We start from the raw sequence: 22880 nt of genomic DNA on the forward strand, positions 1-22880 counted from the left end.
ACATTGAAACACTTGCGCACACTACACTGAAACACTTGCGCACTACATTGAAACACTTGCGCACACTACACTGAAACACTTGCACGCACTACATTGAAACACTTGTGCGCACTACACTGAAACACTTGCTCACTACATTGAAACACTTGCGCACACTACATTGAAACAATTGCGCACACTACACTGAAACACTTGCTCACTACATTGAAACACTTGCGCACACTACATTGAAACACTTGCGCACACTACACTGAAACACTTGCGCACTACATTGAAACACTTGCGCACACTACACTGAAACACTTGCACGCACTACATTGAAACACTTGTGCGCACTACACTGAAACACTTGCTCACTACATTGAAACACTTGCGCACACTACATTGAAACAATTGCGCACACTACACTGAAACACTTGCTCACTACATTGAAACACTTGCGCACACTACATTGAAACACTTGTGCGCACTACACTGAAACACTTGCGCACATTACACTGAAACACGTGCACAGTACACACTGAAACATTTGCACTACACGTCACATACACTCGTATATATATTAAACATGACGTGTGTGTGTGTGTGTGAGAGAGAGAAGATGCACTCAGCTGTGTAGCACAGGGTACAATCTTTTATGACTAATTCCTGTGCTCTGTGTCTTTTCAGAGATGAACAAACATTTGTTCTTATTATTTTTTATTAATCTTTTCATATTTGATCAGCCATTGCGTATTTCTGGTAACAGTGAGGATATCCGTAATTTTTTGCGTGATGTCCTGTGTTGTGTGGAATCCATACAAGATGACCCGCTACACAGACACTACACTGAACTGGAGCACCACACAAGAACCATTCAGTCCATCATACGTGTAGTTGGGTGCAGAGAAGGGCCTGTGGTGAGAGAATGCACGACTCTTTTGGAGTCTTTATATCAGTGTCTTATTCTCATTTTACAACAATATCCGGGCCAAAGACATCAAGGCAACAATATTCTCATAATTCCTCCAACAACTTCCAGTGGCACGTCCGGTCGCCCACGGTATGATTTAACAGCAGACCAGATTATCCACTGCCTAAATTTGGGATTTAATTGGCAAAGAATCGCTTCAATTTTTGGAATTGATCGACAAGTGTGCAAGTGTCTCAGTGTAGTATGCGCAAGTGTTTCAATGTGTCATGCGCAAGTGTTTCAGTGTAGTGTGCGCAAGTGTTTCAGTGTAGTGTGCGCAAGTGTTTCAGTGTAGTGTGCGCAAGTGTTTCAGTGTAGTGTGCGCAAGTGTTTCAATGTAGTGTGCGCAAGTGTTTCAATGTAGTGTGCGCAAGTGTTTCAATGTAGTGTGTGCAAGTGTTTCAATGTAGTGTGTGCAAGTGTTTCAGTGTATTTGCCCTAGACGGCCTCCCATACTCTAACACGAATATGCACTCTATCACAGACATGCAACTCCTCCAACTTCCCCCAATGCCCCGACACTCTGTCTCTCTCTCTCTGTCTCTCTCTCTCTGTCTCTCTCTCTCTTTCTCTCTCTCTCTCTCTCTCTCTCTCTCTCTGTCTGTTTCTCTCTTTCTTTCTCTCCCTCTCTGTCTCTCTCTGTCTCCCTCTCGCTCTCTCTCTCTGTGCGCATGCGCGAGTGTGAGTGGAGGTGTGTGAAATTTCTATCTTTTTCCATCTTTGTTGGTTGTTTGTTAGTTTAGTTATTGTTCGTGTTTGTTAAAGTGTGTTTTTTGGGTTTAGCGCCATGACGGCGACGGAGAAAGCTCGTCTTCAACGACTTTCTCGCAAATACAGTATAAAAATAGCCCCCGGGGTGAGGTGTTCAGTGGATGAGTGCAGCATGGCTGTGGGGGAGGTTATAGGTCATGAAAGTGTGATGCCTGCTGCTAAAATGAACAGTGCAGTTGTGATCTTTTTGGATAGTCCTGAGAAGGTTAACACTATGGTCCAGAATGGTGTGGTTATTCAGGGCACATTTACACCTGTGCTGCCCCTCTCACGACCTGCTACAAAGATCACTCTGTCAAACGTTCCACCGTTTATCACAGACGAGGCGCTGGCTGCAGAGTTGGCCCGGTTCGGACAGATTGTGTCCGAGATTAGAATGATTCCACTAGGTTCTAAGTGCCCTCTACTGAGACACATTGTCAGCTTCAGACGCCAGCTGTTCATGATCTTAAAGGATGGTGTTGAAGAACTGAATGTGACTTTTATATTTAGAATAGATGGTTTTGATTACACTATTTTTGCAACATCTGCCACGATGAAATGTTTTGGGTGTGGACAGGAAGGGCACTTAAGACGTTCATGTCCCTCTGGGGCAGGTGAAAGCTCCTCTAGGGTATTTGGCCCTATTCCTGATGGGGCCGGTACAGGGGCTGGGACTGGGTCTGAGCCCTCAAGAGAAGAGCCTACTGCGGGGGGTGTGGCTGGGTCTGGGCCTGGGCCTAGGCCTAGGCCTGAGCCTGTCATAGAGGGTGAGGCTGGGTCTGGGAATGGGCCTGAACCTACCGTAGAGGCTGGAGATGGATCTGGGACTGGGTCAGAGCCTACCGTAGAGGGTGGGTCTGGGACTGGGTCAGAGCCTACCGTAGAGGGTGGGTCTGGGACTGGGTCAGAGCCTACCGTAGAGGGTGGGTCTGGGACTGGGTCAGAACCTACCGTAGAGGGTGGGTCTGGGACTGGGTCAGAGCCTACCGTAGAGGGTGGGTCTGGGACTGGGTCAGAGCCTACCGTAGAGGGTGGGTCTGGGACTGGGTCAGAACCTACCGTAGAGGGTGGGTCTGGGACTGGGTCAGAACCTACCGTAGAGGGTGGGTCTGGGACTGGGTCAGAACCTACCGTAGAGGGTGGGGCTGGGACTGGGTCAGAACCTACCGTAGAGGGTGGGGCTGGGGCTGGGCCTGAGCCTACTGCAGAGGGTAGGGCTGAGGCTGGGCCAAGCAGTCCAGAAAAAAAAAGACAAGTCACAGAACTGTTAGTGCAGGGGAGAACCCTACCACAGTTGCAAATGCTGACGTTAGTTCTGGCAGTGGTTTGGTGGTCTCCGGTTGTGCTGCGTTGCCTGATGACGTTGCGGCTAAAGAGCAGGGTCGTGAGGAACCTAAAGCTGCTGCTAGTTTAGTTGTGGAAGGGGAGGCCATGGAAACAGACTCAGTATCGGAAGAGGCTGTGTTCAGAGTGCAGTCAGGAAAAAGGAAAATGAGGAGGGCTAAGGCAGGTGTTAAAAAGGGGAAAGTACAAAATGTGGAGGACTCTGGGTCTGAGGCTGTTTCTGCTCTGGATGACTCTGATGGTGATCTGCCAGACGCTTCGAGTCAAAGGAGTAGGAGAAGTGTCTATGCGTTTAACAAGATACGGTCGTTTTTGCATAAGACCAAAAATATGAAAGGGGTTGTTGTGGAAGAATACTTTCCCGATCGTAAACTGTTCATTGACTCAGTGCAGACTTTTATGAGAGGGGATAGCGAAGATAAATTTACGGCACAAGAAATCTACAGACTTAAGAAACTGGTTAAAAAATTGAGAACGGAACTTCAAAAAGATGATGGTTTTGAAACTTCATAGTTATTTTCTGCTTTTTATTTTGTTGCTGCTTGTCCTTGACCACCTTCCTCTTTTTATGAGTAGAGTTAAGATCGGCTCTCTGAACCTGAATGGGGCGCAGGACGTACAGAAAAGAGCACTGTTATTTGAACTGATTAAACAGAAGGGCATGGATATTGTGCTTGTCCAGGAGGCACAGTGACGGGGCTAATGAAGTCGACTGGAAGAAGGAATGGGAAGGGGATGTTTATTTTAGCCACATGAGCTCGACTAGAGGTGGAGTGGCTGTTCTTCTTGCCAAGCATTTCTTGCCGGTCTCGTGTGAGGTTGAGCAGGTGATGGCAGGGAGGTGTATGGTTGCACGTGCTCAGTTTGAGCGGTTTAAGTTTGCCATTTTTAATATTTATGCTCCCACTTCTGGAGCTGAGAGGGTGGTTTTTCTTAACACTGTTAAAACAGCTTTAAAATCACTCAATTGTGATGACTATCTGATCATGGGGGGCGATTTTAACTGCACTGAGGATGATAATACGGACAGGAATCACACCGAACCTCACGCTGCATCTCAGCGTGCTCTTAGAGAGCTATTGTCTGCTCATGATTTGCTTGATGTGTGGAGAGCTTTTAATGATAAAGTTCGACAGTATACATGGGCCCATGTGAGGGACGGTTATGTGGCGTTGGCCAGACTAGATCGGTTTTACTGCTATAACCATCATCTTAATATATTTAAAGGGTGTGGGATTACGCCGGTCCATTTTTCAGACCACAGTTTGGTTTTATGTTCGTTTTTTATTGCAAACCTTAAGCCTAAAAGTGCTTACTGGCATTTTAACACCTCCCTGTTGTCAGACATGAATTTTAAAAAAGCTTTTACTGTTTTTTGGACTAGTTTTAGAACCCAAAAACAGTTCTTTCATAATCTGCGAGGGTGGTGGGATTATGGAAAAGTTGAAATTAAGCAGCTCTGCCAGCAGTATACTTAGAGATATAATTAGAGATATTTTAGCTGTTTTCAGAACTCAAGGGCTTGATGTCGGTCTCGTATCCATAGACCAGGAAAAAGCTTTCGACAGAGTGGAACATCACCATCTGTGGCGCACACTTGAATTATTGGGTTTTGGGCCGTCTTTTATCAATATGATACAAGTACTATATAGAAACATTGAGAGTATGCTAAAAATTAACGGTGGATTGAGTGCTCCTTTTGGGGTCTGTCGGGGCATACGTCAGGGTTGTGCCTTATCGGGAATGTTATATCGGGAATGGCCATTGAGCCTCTGCTACACAAGCTTCGATCTGAAATTGAAGGTATAGCGCTGGGACAGTTTAGATATCAGTTGTCGGCATACGCAGACGATGTGATTGTAATGGTAAGGGGGCAGAAAGACATCGGAAAACTTGTTTCTATTGTTCAAGATTTTGGAGAAATTTCAGCTGTGAGGGTGAATTGGAACAAAAGCGAAGCTCTTGCAGTAGGACAGCGGATCGGGGGGCTGCCTTCTTTACCGGGTAATTTAGTCTGGAAAAGAGGGGGGATAAAATATCTTGGGGTTTTTATTGGGGATGACACTGCAGCAGAAAAACTGGGATGGTGTGATAGAGAAACTGATGGGTCGGCTGTCGAGGTGGAAATGGATTCATGGGCAACTATCTTTCAGGGGGAGGGTGTTGGTAATCAACAACCTGGTGGCATCAGTGCTGTGGCACCGTTTGTCCTGTGTGGATCCTCCTGTGGGCTTATTGTCGCGGATACAAGCGCTCCTTGTGGACTTTTTCTGGGACAGACTCCATTGGATTCCACAAGGTGTCCTTTACCTTCCCAGACAGGAAGGAGGGCAAGGCCTGGTGCACCTTGCGAGTAGGATGGCGACTTTCCGACTGCAGTTCCTGCAGAGACTTCTGGCTGGCCCAGCTGATCTAGTGTGGAGAGAAGTGGCCTGCACCATCCTGCGCAAGGTCGATGGACTTGGTTTGGACACTGCACTGTTTTTGACAGACTATAAAAGACTGCACCTTGCTGGATTACCTCTTTTTTATCGGGGGCTTTTTAAAATGTGGGGACTTTTTAAGAAGCACAGACCGGAGACTACTGCCTCACTTTTTTGGCTGTTGGAAGAGCCAATAGTAAAAGGGGCTCGGTTGGACGTGTCTGGGGATGGTGTACCGGGCCTTGCTTTAATGCTCAGTAACTCTGGAACAGTGACATTGCGGGACCTGGTGGGTGTGTTAGGGCCAGACTTAAACGACATCCAGAATGTTGCCTCTGTACTGGGGCTGAGGTCACTCCGTCAAGCTGAAACCATCGCTGACTTGTGGAAGGACAGGCTGTCTTTGGAGGAACTGTCCTTGCTGGAAAATTACAGTAATGGGAGTATAATGCCAAACAAGGGGGACCTTTTCCCACGTACTGCTCTTACTCCTGATTTAGATGGAGTATCGGGCCCTTTGTTGGACCTCTCGGGCCTACAGGACGTGGACCTCACACTGTGTCAGGCCGTGTTTTATATGAATGCTGTGTTAAAGTGTTGAATAAAGCAGTACTGAATGGACGGCCTGACACTGTGTGGAGGGACAAGCTGGGGGTAGGGACGGAAAGGCAGCCTGTCTGGAGGGTTTTATATAAACAACCCCTAACTAAGAGGTCTGGAGATCTCCAGTGGAGGATCCTACATGGGGTCATAGCAGTGAACTCTTTTGTGTCTGTGATAAATCCAGAAGTCAGTGATGGGTGTGCTTTTTGTGGTCTCAGAGAGACTGTTTTTTCACTGTTTTTTAGACTGTTCAAGGCTTAAGTCCCTTTTTCTCACACTTGAGTTTTTATTTTTGGGGCTGGGTATCGACAAAAAGACCGTGTTAAGTGGCAGCTGCTTAATTTCATAGTGGGTCAGGCAAAACTGCGGATCTATAACTCCAGGAGGAACAAAATGGAGGACAGATCTGGTCAGGAGGTTTTACCTCTGTTCTTGTCCCTTGTAAAATCCAGAATTTTCTTTGAGTTTGGTTTTTACAAAACTTTGAATAACATTGAAGGTTTTGAGCTGGAATGGTGTTGCAATGATATCCTGTGCAGGGTTGAGGAGGGAGAGCTGATCTTCACAAGCCCTATGAACTGAATGCTTTAATTGATACTGTGTTTATGTCTGTGATGTCGTACTGTGTTTGTTTACTGTTATATGTGTTTATGGATGATTGAATAAATGTTATGTTTTTAAAAATAAAAAAAAATCTCTCTCTCTCTCTTCCTTTCTCAGCAGTGCTGTCTCTCCCTCTCTCACCAAACAAAACACTTCTATTTATAAATCATCACTTCCCCGGCAGTAACTACATGCGCCTTTTTTTCTGGGCTAAATAAATAATGCAACCCAGTTTCCTTACGTGATCTTTACTTTGAAGTTATAATCACTTTATGTAACTCTCTCTCTCTCTCTCTCTCTGTTTATTTTAGGTCGAGTGCAACTCCAAACTGGACCCCACCAACACCACTTTCCTCAAGGTGAGATAGCATCATTACACACTCAGGGAGAAAAAACTAAGAAAAATGAGCCACTTCTGTCAATTTTCTAATAATTTCAGTTTGCAACTCACTCCTTCACTCATGGTTAGGAATTGCACCCAGTTTCTGCTGATTCCCACATACTCACTCACATTTAGGATCTGAACCTCAAGGGGTTGCTGTTTTGCATGAATCAGTCGGTCAACAGCAATCATCTGAAATAAATCATTTCAATAATATTTCGAAAGTCAACCTACGTTCCGAGCACCGTCAGGGGACGTGATCCATACTGAATGGACGTGTGGAACTAGCACTTGAGATGATCCAGAAATGGAGATTTTTACACAGTTCTAGTTTAACTTCTCTGTAATGTAGGCTCCGATAAATGTAGAATTTTATTAATATACTGTGTATTAACTAAAGTAATTGTTGCAGTTTGCTATAGGACTCTTGTAGGAATCTTGTGCCAATGCTGTAGTCATTTATTTTCCTCATGGGAATTCACACACAGTCCTCATCCGTTCGATATTTACAAAGCCATTAGGTCTGTTGCAAATGGCCTTGATTCACTGTGTGTGTTCTGTTTCAGATGGCCGACTCCGGTGGACTGCCTCAGATCACACAGGTCAGCATCCTGCTCGTTATTGATCCCAGATCGGGTTACGCTGCCTGTCACTTCTGGTCTGACTCACTGTGGGCTAAAACAAATTACTGACCCGGATCTGACCGTCCCAGTGGGATGCCTTTCTCGTAAAAGTATCATCATCTTCAAACTATCAGATTTAGACTGTAATTCCCCCTTACAGTAAATGTAGTGAATCTCTACGTTCATTCTTCTGTGAGGATAATGTAGAAGGCAGAGGTGGGGAAGTGGGTAACTATTCGCATTTACACTAGAATATTTGCGCATTATTTTACACTTATTTACATTCATTCATTCGTGGTCTGTAAGCGCTTATACAGTTCAGGGAATTCATGTTCCCCATCCAGATCACAACGGAAATCCCTGGGCGCAAGGTGGGAACACACCCTGGAGGGGGCGCCAGTTCTTCACAGGGCGACACACACACAATTCACTCACACACTCAGAACATTGAGTCTACCAAGGTGTGTTTTTGGACCGTAGGAGGAAGCCGGAGCACCCGGAGGAAACACATGCAGACACAGGGAGAACACACCACACTCCTCACAGACAGTCACCCGGAGGAAACCCACACAGACACAGAGAGAACACACCACACTCCTCACAGACAGTCACCCGGAGGAAACCCATATTAAACCAGTATTAAACAAAATGGCTGCCTCTATTTGGGGCAACCACTCTGGTAATCATTAAGTAAATTTAATAATTTAAATCAACAATAAGTTTAATACATTTTGCTTGGGTTAGGGTTAGGATACATTTGTGTTTATTTTTCTGTTTTGTTGCTGAGTTCTGAGCTTCATTTTTGAGCAAAATACTCCAAAAAGACAGTAATAGTGCCATAAACATTTTAGCTCCTGTGATTTTATTTGGTTGTTTGTTTTTAAAGTCATTTTTCTTTTTTTATATATATTTTGTTGGTATTTGTATACTCAAGATGACTTTTTAGGAAGGTACTTTTTAAATGTAACTGAATTCAGTCGTTATTTTACCCACATCTGCTTCAAAGTATGGAAGCCTATAGCTCACTTTAGCATTGTGCATTGTTTTGTCCAGTGTTAAAAATCATACAGAAAGCACAGAGCTATGTGTATTAGTGATTACTGAACAACTTGATCCAAGACTGAGGGGATTTAAATACATTATTAGCACAATGCTAATTCTGTATGAGTAACTTATTCCTTAGATCCATTAGCTTCGTAGCTCCTGCGCTAAACTGAAAACCTCCTGACACAAAACTTATCTTGGGATAAAGGGGAGACCTCACAAGGTCGTTTTACTTAATATTCTATGCTTGAATTATACTCAAATATGATGTACATTCGTTAGTTGAACGAAAGAAGGTACAGTGGCTAGATTTGAATTTGTTTGTGTGTTTTACAGCCTGGAAAACTGACAGAGGCTTTTAAGTACTTCCTCCAGGGAATGGGCTACAGTAAGTATTAATAATTCGTATTAATAATGAGTGTGTTTGTTAATGCATCAATCAAACCTAAGTAAAGGACATGCTGACACAGAATCACTATCTGTGTCATTACTCATTGTCACTATAATTACAGCGCTGTCACTGAATCTGTAGAGCTTAATTACAGCTTGTCGTCGCTGTCCAAATACAAACATGCATTTCCAACTTATTCGTTTTACAGGCACCAGGATATTCCTAATTCATCAGTAAATGTTCATACCATTTAAAGGACAGCAGCTGTGTTCATATAACTTAGAGCAAGTGTCAGAGAAGACTTACGTGTTTACGTTTGGACAGCAATGTTATTTAGAGTGGATTAAATCTGTGTCTGCTCTTTAACATATTCAGTGTAATCAGACTGATACAGGGTCTCGTACTGCTGTTTGTCTGAACACATGGTAATGTGAGTGTGTGTCTATGTGTTAATAGGGGGGCCTTTGTGAGATTGTGTGGATGATTGTGGATGTGTGTGTGTATAAAACTAGAGAAAACCAAATGTCTTATACAGTGTGTAATCTGAGACATGCTATTATTATTATATTTACATATTTACATCATTACACCAGTTTATCTCAATGCAAATATATGATGATGTAGATGTGGGAGATGTAGATCCTAAACAGCGCCCTCTTGGCTTCTGTGTCCTGTTTAATAATGTAATTGTAATCATAAAGAATATAGCCACAAGCGGCAATTCCCGGGGTCCAAGCTAGTATTCGCTGGTAGAAGAACACAGTGAAGCAGTCCAAGCAATTACCAGCTGCAGTGTCTTCTTTGCAAAGGACAGGAGACTGTTATTTGTTGTCGGTAACAAGGGATTTCAGCTTTTATTCATTGCAAAAAAAAAAATTAAATAAATAAATAACAGGGTGTTGCTGAATGTCCGTGTGTGTGTGTTGGAGTTTGTTGTAATCTTGCCCTTTGTGTTTGTGTGTGTGTGTTTCCTGTCCTCTCTCAGTTGCGTATATAAAGGATCGGAGGATGAGTGGGGGGCCAGGTACTTCCTGTTTCCTGTCTGCCTCCGCCCTCCTCTGCCTCATCCATCTGAAGCCAGTCAACTTCTCTTTCCCTTTTTCTCTCTTGGGTCTTCATCCCTCCTTTCTCTTTTTCTTTCTTTCTGTTTTATTTTCTTTGTTTCTTCCTCCTGTTCTTCTGTATGATTTCTGTGGGTTCATCATGCGTTTGGTTTCGGCCAACGGTTTTTCCACTCGAGGAAAAACAGGCCGCTCCTTCCTTCACTTCAGCCATTGAAAATTTCCCATCATTCTCTGTGCATGGCAGGCCATAGCAGCTCCGGCCAATCAGAGACAGAGGTGCTTATGGGTGAGGCTTGGCAGGCTGAAGTGCATGTGCGTCCTAGACCAGAATACAGAAGCGTGAGGCTGCTCACACTTGTTTTTGACTGTGACATTGTGTAAGCAGATTTATAGAACAATGCAGACATTTTTTCATAGCAAATGATATGAGGCTGAAAACAGTTTACAGAACCTCATTCAACTGTTATCTCACTAGACAGGAATTGAGAAGTCTAGCCATTCACTTACAACAGCACACACCAGCGAGCAACATACTTTCAGTGATAAACTTATGAAGAGTAAAGTAGTCAGTCGTCTCGTTCAAAAGGAGAGTGTGACCAGAATGTTTCTTGTTTTTTCTAATTATTAAAATACACATTAGTTTTTAACCCTTTTTTAAGTGAATCCTTTTTCACAAATGCTGCTTGGACAGTGGTGTTACATATCGGGATGAAACTATACAAGTGTTTAAATAGTGATATAAAACTCAGATTAGGGAAAGAGAAGTGTTTGTGGAGAATGAATCCCAGAGTTAATCCCGGATGTGCATTAACCCTTGCATGAGGAGGTTTGCTGTGTGCTGGGAGATTTGAGTTGAGTCTTGCAGTTTGCAGTTCCATACCATTATTTGGATGATGAACCCTGGCCTGATTCAAACCCTGAAACAGACTGAGATTCAGGTTGCGCTGCTGTCATGAAAAATCTAGCATGTCATCCCAACCACCCTTCATAACAATCACATGAACACCGGCCTGTTACTGTTACTTATATCTCTGTCTCTCTCTCTCTCCCTCCTTCTCTCTCTGTCTCTCTGTCTCTCTCTCTCTCTCTCTCTCTCTCTCTCTCTTTTCTTTCTTGCTATATTTTTTCTCTTTCACCTTCTGTTTTCTCACTATTCTTCCCTTACTCTGTCCCTTCCCTCTTTCACTTTCCCCATTCTTTTTCTCTTTGGTTTCTACTTTCCTTCCTGCTCTCCTCTTTTTTCTCCCTTCTCTCATTTCCTTCTTCTATCTCTTCTTCCCTTACACTCTCTCTCCTCCTTTTCTGTCTTTTCTTCTCTACACTCCTCTTTGTCCTTTATCTCTGCTCCTCTGTGTGCCTTCTTTTATCTTTCCTTCTTTCTGTCTTTACTTCATTCTTATCCCTCCTCCTATTCTTTCTCCCATTTTCTCTCTCTCTCTCTCTCTCTCTCTCTCTTTCTCAGTGCCCTCAGCCAGTATGACTCGCCTCGCTCGCTCTCATACGGTGTCTCTGACCAGCGGCAGCTCCCTGGACGGCTCTCGCAACCGAGCGTGCACACACTCCGACAGCAACGAGGCCGTGGGCCAAGTCAGCCACACCATGGAGGTGTCCTGCTGAGCCTACACACACACACACACACACACACACATGCTGAGATGGAGGGCATCGGACAAAAGACAGGACTAAGTCTGTGTTCACATTACAAGCACTCAATTCTGATTTATTTTTCCTTTGCTCAGATCTGATCATTAATTCTTAAGGTTTGTCTTTAGAGCATTGTTTAAAGATTAAATTAACCTTGAGCTGAGTCTGGAAAACTAGGTCTAACTGTAGTGTGCACTACTCTACCTACAGTGTCATACATGTCAACTCAACTTGGCCTTGAAAGGACCTGCAAACGCACTATTCCTCACTAAGTTAAAGTTGTTGCTGACCTCTGAAAATGATTATTAGTGAAGTCTGGTGATTCTGGTAGGAGCAGGTATGAAACAGACTTTAAGAAAATCAGCATTCAAAGTGTTAAAGATCATGTTGGGTTCACATTTTGGCAGAAAAATCCCACCTGTGCCTCATTTCCACACGAATTAAATACATTACATTAACACAGTTTTGTAGCAGAAATGTAGGGAATGTAATGAAGGACAACACTGTACTGGTGCGATGTTTGTTTAATCGTTTGGAAATGAACACATTTGAATCAGTGTTTTAAATTCACCTCTGCTCTATAATGTGAACGCAGCTTAAGTTTTGGGAGCAAAGAGGGTTTGATTCCTCTGAGACTCTTTCTTTATTCTGTCCACTGCCCTCTCTCTCTCTCTCTCTCGTTCTCTGGGTGTGTGTTGGTGTTTATTTCCTCTTCTCTATACTGTACTATGAATCACTGCTTGATTACCCCCATCCTCTTCATGCTTGTTTATGGGTTTCCCTGACTTTGTTACTAATTGTTTCTCTTTTGATCAGAGTGTCAGTATTTCTGTCCCCTCCCAATCCCCTTCCTCACCTCGCCTGCTGCCTCTGTCCTACGCCCTCAAAACCCACCCCCAGGACTACAACTCCCATCAGCCCCTGCTCTCGTAGCCCCTGTCCTATGACAGTCTCAACGGAGTGAATGGTGGTCTAGCAAGTGGGGATAGTGGGGAAAGGGTTTGGAAAAAGTGATGGAGGGAAAAAGACAAAGGGAGGAATGAAATTGACAATAGTAGTTATAGAGATAAGAAAGGAAGGGAGCGCAGCAGTTTGAGGAACATTGTGCAGCAGTGTACTGCATTCTGAAGCCATGAGCAAAAGGACTGTATGACTGAAAGGATTGTATGACTGGAAATGTACGAGAGAGACACTCTGAACCAATCAGGTGCTAACACAGCAGCTCTCAGCCAATCAGCAAAGCTTTTTTGCCTTTTTTGTCTTTTTTTTCTAACAATAACCACTACAGTTTAGTCCACCAACTGTACTGTGCACTACTCTACCACTGTTGACTTCATCACACTCTGGTACACTTATTAATGTAGTGTGCACTACTTTCCATGTTACCTCTAGTACACAAAACGGAATTTGCACTACTCTACCACAAACCATTACATCTAACTCTAGTACACTAACAGTAGTGCGCACTACTCTGGATGTGACGACAAACATTGAAAACATTGAAAACTCTCATATTATAGCTAATATGTTCTACAAAACCAAAAACAAACTAATTACACTTACAAACAGTGTTCCCTACTTTTCTACCAACTACTAAGCTCAAGTACTCTAGTTGTAGTGCGCACTACTCTTGCATTAACTACCTCACTCAACTCTCCCCCCTCTCGCTGGAGTGGTTTTCGCCTGGGATCGGTTCAATACGGTCTCCTTTCTGTAGACAATCACACTCTGAGCCAAACCAAACTGGAACCGCGAGCTGAGGCTGAACCAGAGAGGTCTTTAGGACATTAGCTACTGGAGCTGGTTCAAGGCCGGTTCCAAGCTTTCCATACAGCACCTAGCCCTGCAGGATGGGTATACCAAAACTAGCCTAATTCACCCACACACACACACACACTCACACACAAGTATTCGAATATCCCAACGACCCTTAATTGGTTGTAAACATCCTTGTGTTAAGTTGAACTAATTATTATTGTTATTATTACCAGTGTAGCACTATGTCATTTACTAGGGAGTCGAACCCTAGTCTTCTTCGTAAAGGTAGCAGTGTTCCATTGTTACTGAAACCTGCATTTTAGTTCTGATTTGTACCTGCAGTCGCCCACTTCCATCGAGCACTTGGAAGCGTGTAGCATCTACGTCACACAAGTGTCCACTTACAGTACAAGAAGCAGGTTTTTATGTCAGAACCCACTCGACAGTGGCAACAAACAGAAACATGAACCCGACTGATTTCTTGTGTTGATTTGTACGTTTTTTGCTACAGACTGTCCACACTGTCGTATTTAGAAAAGGAAAAGAATTCAGTTAATGATCACAAGAGCTGAACTTTAAATATTTTTTTAGGTTTTTTAGGTAAATATTAGGTTTGTAACCTAGCCATTGTGTAAAATATATACTCAGTGATAATGTATTACATGTTTTTGACTTTTAAGCATTGTGAACATTTTAGTTTTTTTGTATTCAGCTTGTATTTATAAACTTATTTGTCTGAGGTTTCAGTGAAAATTGCGTCACATCGTAAGGCATTCTAGGGAAGTTCTGCTCCTGAAGTGGACATCAGTGTTGACTCTTAAAATGGCGTCAGGGATTCCACCGAGGGGAAATGGCGAGGGCAAGTTCAAACTGGAATTAAAACGCAGGGCAGGTACCAGATTTATCACCTTATATGTAAAAACAACAAAAACAAATTAAAGGAGAGGCGAATGTTTCCAAAATCTGTTGGATTTTAGAGTTCATGTAGCATTTGCTTGGCTTTAGTTCTCCTTCTGTTGTTTATGAAATCACACACATTCCTAGAATACAATACGAATACCATTTACATCAACAAACGTATGGTTATACAGCCTTTAATGCCTATGTTCTGCATCCATGTGCACAAAGGCTGCGAGCTGATTGGCCAGACCTGTTGTCAGATTGTATTGAGGACGAGAGAAGAGTGTGTGAACGGTGTGTTTGAATCCCCTTCTCATTCTCAAACATCTCTCTTCCGTCTCGCTGAATCTCACTTTCTCACAGCGTCATATTCACGCCGTGATGTAGGGGGCGTGTCCTGTGTGTATGTGTCTGTAAGGGGCGGGGCTTTCTGGAGCGTGCTGCTCCAAGCTCGGAATGTAGGGCAAACCCCAAACCCACCCCAAAAAAAAGTTTAAAAATCCTGTCCCATAAAATTTCAAGGTGCCCCGGCCCTCACAGACACTGACACTGGCACTAGCCCCCTAAAGGGCTAAATGACCCCTCCCTTCCTCCGAGCCATGGAGGAACCGCCTCAAACTGTGGCACCAAAGGGTGCGGACTGCTACCGTCTGCTGCGGTATATGCTGTCCAAATAGAAGACGGATGGGGTAGATGGGCTGCAACTAATGATCTGTCGCTGGCACGAGAAGATCTCGTATTTGTGGTGGTCTGTTTGTGGTGACATATTCTCACTGAATAAAAAAAAAGGAGAGAAAGAATCTTTTCCCCAAGAGCACAACAGTGATTCTATAATAGATTATTCTACAATCTATTTTTTGAGGAATCATTATTTGGTCTCCTTTCACTTTGCCCCATTCCGTCTGTGCGACAAGCAGCTTCTTATTTTATGGTGCAATGAATCAACAGACGCCATATCTCCCTCTACACTTCCTGTAGTGTATTGCAGTTTGTCAGAATGATGGCATCTGTCTAGAGTTTGTTTCTAAGTTAACCATGCCCCAAATGTTTCTTCAGTCATTGTCAGTCAACTTTAAATAACCTTAACAGAGTAATCGTTGCAGCCCAAACAGAAGGAATGTTTGTCTTTGTGGGTGAGGAATGTGAAAGTACAAAGAAATAAAGTGAGGAAAAAGTGTGAGCGAAGATAATACGGAGGGATGAAAACTCCCCTTGAGAACAAGGTAACGAGGGTAAATGCAAAAGCCACAAATAGCTGGCAGGAGAAGAGAGCGTTCTCCCTCTTTTCCAAAGTGATTTGGGACACACAGTTTCTTTCCCTGCATTTGTTTGCATGCTCTGGGATAAGACAGTACAAACCTGTGGTTGTGTTTCATTTTATTCCCCCGACTGTTTCTGACATTCCCAGTCGTCCGCTCGTGTCGAGAGATCAAAAGCATGCTCTCATGACCCTCCCGTTTAACACATCAAATCCTGGCCGTGATTATCAGGCGGCTGATCCAGGGGCAGTTTAGACCTGCAGGTTCAAAGCTTGATGTAGCTTTAGGTTTGCGCCCTGTTGTGGTCAGTGTTAGAAGCAGTATCACTTGCCTGTAGCTTAGTAGACTTTATGAACAAATTTGTCTACATTGTTATCTAGCTTTAAAAATTGAATTACATGTTAATTATTTTTATAATAATAATAAAAAAACTAATTACTATGATAAAAATCAGTTCGTAGTATAATAGCTCATTGTTATTCACTATTAATTGTGTGATAGTTATTACACAGGCCATAGTGTCCCTCATTGTTTCTCTCCAAAATGTGTGTTATTGCAAAATGTTATTGGCCGCAGATCTAAAGCCACATCATACCCACAAAGTCTGGCAGGACTATATCTGCAGAAGGATGAATATTTAAGGTAGATACGTCTGAATTTAAAGTGATTATAGTGGGACTGCTGTTGGATAAGCGTTGCTTACGAACCCTAATCGCCACTCCTGCCTGGAGGTCCTGAATGTATCTTGTCATTTGAAAGTGCTGTAGAGTTTATTGTCAGTGTGACTCCATCCAATCACTTCGACTCTCTTCGGGCTCGGGCCCCTCCCACCTGCCTTTCTCTTCTCCACCTTCACACCTCTTCACTCCTGCTGTAGATACTCGCTGTTTTTAGATACTAACAATAAAAAAAAAGGTCTCTACCACTACTAGCCTTGTGTTGTGGAAGTATACAGTATCAGTTCACACTCCCTTCCACAGCACCTTCATTGACGTCCTCTTTTTATATTATGATAGAGCTCTTAATTTACCACCATGGTATTAATTCCTGCGAGAATTTCATGGATACCATTGATACTATTATTGTTAATATTATGAATATTAATACTACTATGATTAGCCATCGTTTTTGTAATGAGCAATAAGTTACTATGTTTTGAGAAAAAGCTAAACTGTGTGGGCGGGGCTCTTCCGCTGCAGACTTAAACATGTCTGCAAAGATAGGACTGATTTTTTTTCTGCTTTGTCATGAAAAACAAACAAAAAAAGGATTCATGTAAAATGTAAATCTATATAGAAGCCATCACTGTCTGTGTACTGATCATGTAACTACAATAAAAAGGATGTGAAAAGAAAGATTCCTGTCGTTCTGCTTGTTTAAGTGGTGTAGTTACACTTTATTTACTTCCAAATTGGACATTCATAGCTATAGACATTCCATACTCTCACGCCTGTGGACAATGCAACACTGTGTGAGGAAGCTGGAGCACCCAGAGGAAACCCGTACAGACACTGACACTAACCCTAGTGTTGGCAGGATACCAAAATTATGACCTTCGATACGATACCTGCTTAAATATCTCGATACCAATACTGAAACGATACCATGGGTCTCCCCGCTCATGGTCAGTCCTGGTGTTCTAACGAGTCATGCTACCGGCATTTCTCCTCTATAAAAATGTTTGTACAGAATGTCTCTGCTGCTAGCCTTTTTTTTTTTTAATAACTCTTCAGAAGGTTTGAAAAGTGGCTAAAACTAGTGACATAATGTGAATAATTTGTATAAGATACTAAATAATTTATAGTAGTCACAGTAAAATGCTAGGGTTGCAGAAAAATCCATGGTAGATATTAAATAATTCATAGTAACTACTAAATCATTTACAGAACTCAATCAATTAATGACTGAAAACTTGAATTTTAAGAAGCTAAAAATCCATTTTGTTATTTACATTGTATCAAATTTCCTGTTATATTTAATAAATTACCTTTGGTTTAGAAATCTACTATGTTTGCTACTTCATAGAAAACCTTTATGTGGTTTATGAGACACAGGAAACCTGCTGATGAATCATAAATGACTAATACACCAGCTCCATAATCACAGCAAAACCATTCGCATCAACATTAGATTTATTTTAGTAATCAAGTGTTGAACACATGAATATTCAGCTTCCAGAGACAAACACCTTACAACTCTACCAGGGAAACTGTGAATGACACAGACATGACTTTAAAAAACACAACGACTCAAGATTCCAAACATACAGAGAAGCAAAAGTTTAAAGGAGCAATCCGTCATCTTCTTCAATATATTTTAAATATTGAGAAACTTCAGGGAGTCTTTGTTGATGCTACTCCGTGACTCAACACTGCACTGTGTAACTTTTGGAGGAGGGTAGGAAACCACCACTGCTTGCTCCCTCCCTCTCGATTTCAGGACAGTCCTCTAAAAGTGAATTATACCCTGTATCTGTAGGGGGAGGAGCCCAGGAGCAAATCTTACCCAGTGTTACTTTACTTTTTGTTGGTAAAAATGACAGACTGTTCCTTTAAACATGTTCACTCAAAAGCTCATTCAAGCATAAAGGGTGTCACTAAAGATGACATTGTACGAGAGGATGTAGGCGTCACTGTACATATACAGCATTCGGTCTTGAGGGTTGTAATTCAGTGATTGGACATTGGGCTGCATCTTCTTAAGGTGGATCCTGAGGTCGTAGCGCTCTATGCCTGTGCGAGTGTCGAACGAGTAGAAGATCTCCTCTGTCTCTTTGTTGAGGAAGCGGGTAGCATAGAGAACGCCACACACCATGAAGGTGTTGGTGACTGTTCGCTTGTGGAGGGACGTCTTCCAGTTTCTGCCCAGAACCGGAGGGGTCTTGGCGAGCACCTCACTGATAATGATGTTACCGAAGTTTTCGGGGGAGGTGTAGATGACCCAAACCCCCGACTCGTCTGTGGCGAAGTCAAGGTCAGTGTAAGTGTAGGCTAAATCCAGGTAAGCAAAGGGGAACTTGTTGTTGATTCCTGTGTTCGGAGGAAGAGCCACGTTAGAGACAGTGCGATCGCTCATGTTGAAGCGGCAGACATACGGAGTATTGTAGCAGCCGTAGTAGAGCGCACCACCGTACATGACCACATTGGGCCCTTGGATGGTGTTGGTGGTGGGATTGGATGAAGAAATGGATGCGTCTGTGGGCCCTACTCCCACCATCATGGTGCTCCAGCTGTTGTACTGGCGAACATAATTGGCATAAACACTGCTGCTGGTGAGGGCCACCAGCCAGTACATGCCCTCCTTCCCAGGAGCAGGTTTGGGGTCTTTGCCCCAGGCCCCGTAAGGGTAGGAGGTGCCGTACTGTGTGAGGGAGTAGGTTCTTGGCCCAGACACGTTGACTAGCTGCCCTTGTGGACAGTGTCCTACAGAAACAGAAAAGATAAGTCTTTAAGTGAGATAAATAAGTTGGATGCACAGATTTTTATAAATATATATCTACTAATGCCACCCAGCACCTTGCACTATATATTTACCAAAACAGTTAAAGAAACACTGAGTAGCATTTCTTACCCTAAAATTACATCTTCAAAATCATTGTGATACACCATTGACCTGAAATTGGGAGAATAGAGCCTCTGTGGTCGCTACTCTGGGCTCAGCACTGCAGAAACTGCATTGTGTAACTTGTGGAGGAAGGTAGGAAATCACCTCCCCCTCCTTTTTCCTCTTTATTTCAGTGTGAATTACACTCTGCAACTGTAGGGGGAGCCCAGGAGGAAACGTACCAAATCTTACCTAGTGTTCCTTTAAATGAACCATGCAGATCCCGTAAATACTTTTGAACACAGCTGTGAGAATTTGATGGCTTGCAGCCAGTGTATCACATGCTCGGTACTGTGTGTTGTTTTGTTTTGGTTCCTGGTTGTGTTTCCACATGTTCCCCTCATCATGTGATCATCCTGCCTCAGAGGTCCTGTCTTGTCTACTGTGTCTTTTCATATCCCATGCTTCATTTGTGTTTGTCCTGAGCGTTGAATTCAGTTTTCTGAGTTATATTTTTGTTTCCTGAGTCTCTTTAAACCTTGTGTACACTTTTGTCTTCATTCCTTTTGTGTTTATCTGTAGTTTCCCTGGTGATGAGTCTTTGTCTTAGCTCTGAATCGTCAGTATTTTCGGTTGTTCTTTATCTTCGGTCTCTGGTTGTGTTCAGATATTTGTGCCTGTTGTGTATAGACTCTTTAGTCTCAGGTGTGGTCCTTATGAGTTTGTCTTTGTCTCTGTTTGATGTTTAACTCTTTGTTTACACTCTTTCTGTTCTAGGTTATAATCTTAGGTCTTTATTTTTCTGGAATCTTATTGGCTTATCATTGCCTTTAGTGGGTTTTTTTATCCAATGTTTTGTGTTTATCTAGTTTTACTCTTTGCTTGAGTGTTTATAACTCTTGTGTTTAAATATCATCACTATCCAAAGAAAAACGTATATCTGCAAAATTGTAACTTTTTTAAGAGAGAGAGAGAGACTGTGTGGGACTGTGGATTTGAGCCTGAACTCAGCCCAGATGGATTTCTACCTGATCTCAATGGAAAGCAATTTTCTGATAGTGATACATGATTATTTTTCAAGTAAAGACAAGATTTATTTTTGTATTCATCCGGAAATTGAAAAGTTACTGGCTAGTTCTAACAAATGTATAGACATTAACTGAGATTACATAGAAAATTAAAACAATAAATAACTCCTTATGTATTTTACTTCACACCTATATCTATAACTAATTGAAGTCTCTTGTAGATTACAGTTCTTATGACTTATGACACACGTTCCCTTTTCTAAACCAAACTAGTTTTTCCAAATTACACATCACAGGTCTGTTGAGGCTGCGATGTTACTGTGGTGTTGCTGCAGATGTGAAAGCAGCGTGTACCTGGTGAAGCTGTGGGTGGCCACGCGGTGGCCTGCAGTTCATTCTGGCACCGATCCAAGTCTCTCTTCATTCGCTGATTCTCTCGCTGCTTCTTCACCACCTGCATGTAGTCAAAGTCCTCCAGGTTCTGCATGTCCTCCAGCATGCCCTGTAACTGTAGTCCACATTAACACATTACGATCAGCTGTTATTCAAACACATCACCCCAAAAAGTTCAAATCACCCTCACTGTCTGTTCTCTCAGCTCCACTGACCCTACAGGAGCACTGTGTAGTTCTGAAGTTACAGACTGAAGTCTATCTGTGGCTCTGCCAACTTTGTTAACCCACTTTTACTCTGTTCTTCAGTGGTAAGGACCCCCACGGTGTTAAAGGGGCTAAAAAGCTGACGGACCAATGGATTTAATGGATGTGTATTTACCCAATGTGTTCTGAAATGTGTAGAGACCTCTCATAATTTGTGAATGAAATGTAAGCATTGTGGACATGCTCTGTTAGAATCACCATAGACAAGTATTAAATAAAATGGGATGCTCCAGAGCAGCTGCACATGAACCTATGATTACTAAGCTCAGTGCCAAATGTGGCCTCTGAGAGTTCAGGGATGAGTTAGAGCAGCTTTAGTGACCCAAAACTAATCATCCATCACCAGTATCTTTTCTGTTGGCATCAAATATTCACAGAAATGTTGGCCATAGTGCACTTTTGTATGACTGGGTGAGAGGCAGGGTTTGGGAAGTGTGTGTCAGGGCAGAATACCAACTTTGGCCTTTGTTCAGCTGTGTTAGTGTGTGTTGTACCTCGGCGATGGTCTTTTCACTGAGCCTCTGGTTTGAGCGCAGAGTTTCGTTGAGTTTGAGCATGAGCTGCAGAACCTCAGCTAGCTCCAGCTCGATGATTCTCAGAGAAACGGCTCCATACAGTTTTCCATCATCCTCTCTCTCCAACACAGACACACTCTCCTCCAGCTGCTTCAGCCTGCTCTGCAGACCCAACATCAGCCCGCTCGCCTCCTTCATCTGAGAGAAACACATCCACTTTAAAACATCATCATAAGTCTAATCTAATCATAAAACAGTGTGTACCTTAAAGAAAGGGTTAACTGTCAAGATCAATAACAATATCATAAAGGTTTCTATTGATGAGCTGTTAAATATAAAAACGCAATCCGACCATCTGTTCATATAAAGGTATAAATAAAGCACCTCTTTGGGGGTGATGTTCCCGTTGCACTGGGAGGCCGCTCTGTTGATGTTGTCCAGTTTAGAGAAGGGGAACGGACGCACCAAATTCTTCAGCTCACACACACACGGAGTCCCGCTCACACTCTGCACACATTCAGAACGTCACAGCACTCAGTCAGAGGTAAAGGGTTGACCTCACGGTCTTAAACGATGCAGTAGTAAAAAAGCATCTCTAAGAGACTCTACAGAATGCACACATCTGATCACTGCACAGTTTCTAATGTAGTGGGGAATATAACATAACAAAGTGTGGTCCTTTTCTGTTTTCAATATTGTGATAGAAAATTCAGGGATGAATTTCTAATAAAATTAATATCAATGATCAACGATGCACTAAGCCATCTCCAGAATGAAGTTCTAACAAAACTAACATTCAGAGATGATTCATAATGGGATTAATATTATTATTAATAACAGGTTTACCTCATATTTCATAAGAGCAGATAACGTTAAATGTACTTATAGTGAGAATTCAGACTGTTCATTAGTGTATGATGTATAATGTTACCTTACAACACACACTGTATGTGTTTATCAGCAGTTAATGACATTGTGTGTACAGTGAACAGCGCAGTCATCTCTTACCTGAAAGACAGAGGTCAGAAACACAGTGGTCACACAAACAGAAAAGAGCAGAGACATCATGGTTGATTCTGGAAGCTGAACGGAGGGATGCTGAAGCTCCTCGACTTCACAGAAGTTCAGGCAAACAGAGGAGATGAGGAGAGGATTTAAATTCAAGAAGCTCCTTCAAAGCCTCCTCCCACCTCCTCCAAAAAGCAGAGGTTGGTCAGAAACTGAGAAGGGCGAGGGGGGGAGAAAGCTGTGTGAATGAGGGAAGTGCGAGATACGGCTGCACGTGTTGATATTCAATGTGGTGTAGACTCACTGCAGTTACTCAACTTCACTGGAATTTTGAACCGTTTTGTGATACTCACTCTTCCTCTTTCTGCAGAATTCGGTCGACTT

The 22880-nt window shown here is 42.8% G+C and overlaps 2 protein-coding genes across 3 annotated transcripts in view; one reads left to right on the top strand and one right to left on the bottom strand.

The window, feature by feature from the left end:
- The window catches only part of LOC136673272 (protein NDRG4), a 20204-nt gene extending 6002 nt beyond the window's left edge, over positions 1–14202 (top strand). The window contains exons 8-12 of one of the 2 annotated variants that reach the window (XM_066648633.1): positions 6990–7037; positions 7627–7662; positions 9064–9115; positions 10104–10142; positions 11645–14201. In XM_066648633.1, the coding sequence (XP_066504730.1) occupies positions 6990–7037; positions 7627–7662; positions 9064–9115; positions 10104–10142; positions 11645–11799 (330 nt within the window). In that variant the 3' untranslated portion in view covers positions 11800–14201. Of the gene's footprint in view, positions 1–6989; positions 7038–7626; positions 7663–9063; positions 9116–10103; positions 10143–11644 lie in introns of both variants that reach the window. The other variant, XM_066648634.1, reaches the window with a different exon arrangement.
- A 3714-nt stretch (positions 14203–17916) lies between these two features.
- LOC136674103 (olfactomedin-4-like) lies at positions 17917–22600 on the bottom strand. Its single transcript, XM_066649967.1, has 5 exons — positions 22497–22600; positions 21873–21995; positions 21468–21686; positions 20669–20822; positions 17917–19165 (listed from the first exon to the last, which is right to left on the bottom strand). Exons 1-5 carry the CDS (start codon positions 22554–22556, stop codon positions 18321–18323), a joined length of 1401 nt encoding a protein of 466 aa, XP_066506064.1. The 5' UTR covers positions 22557–22600; the 3' UTR covers positions 17917–18320.
- Between the last annotated feature and the right edge of the window lie 280 nt (positions 22601–22880).

Source organism: Hoplias malabaricus, chromosome 17, assembly GCF_029633855.1.
Source record: "Hoplias malabaricus isolate fHopMal1 chromosome 17, fHopMal1.hap1, whole genome shotgun sequence".
In the NCBI taxonomy this organism is placed as follows: Eukaryota; Metazoa; Chordata; class Actinopteri; order Characiformes; family Erythrinidae; genus Hoplias; species Hoplias malabaricus.

What these genes read in the sequence shown, in the direction of transcription:
- LOC136674103 (XM_066649967.1), bottom strand. Translation starts at nt 22,556, where the DNA reads ATGATGTCTCTGCTCTTTTCTGTTTGTGTGACCACTGTGTTTCTGACC. An exon ending in TTCTGACCTCTGTCTTTCAG is followed by an intron (nt 21,996 to 22,496) that starts GTAAGAGATGAC and finishes GAATGTGTGCAG; the next exon opens with AGTGTGAGCGGGACTCCGTG. An exon ending in GGAACATCACCCCCAAAGAG is followed by an intron (nt 21,687 to 21,872) that starts GTGCTTTATTTA and finishes TGTTTCTCTCAG; the next exon opens with ATGAAGGAGGCGAGCGGGCT.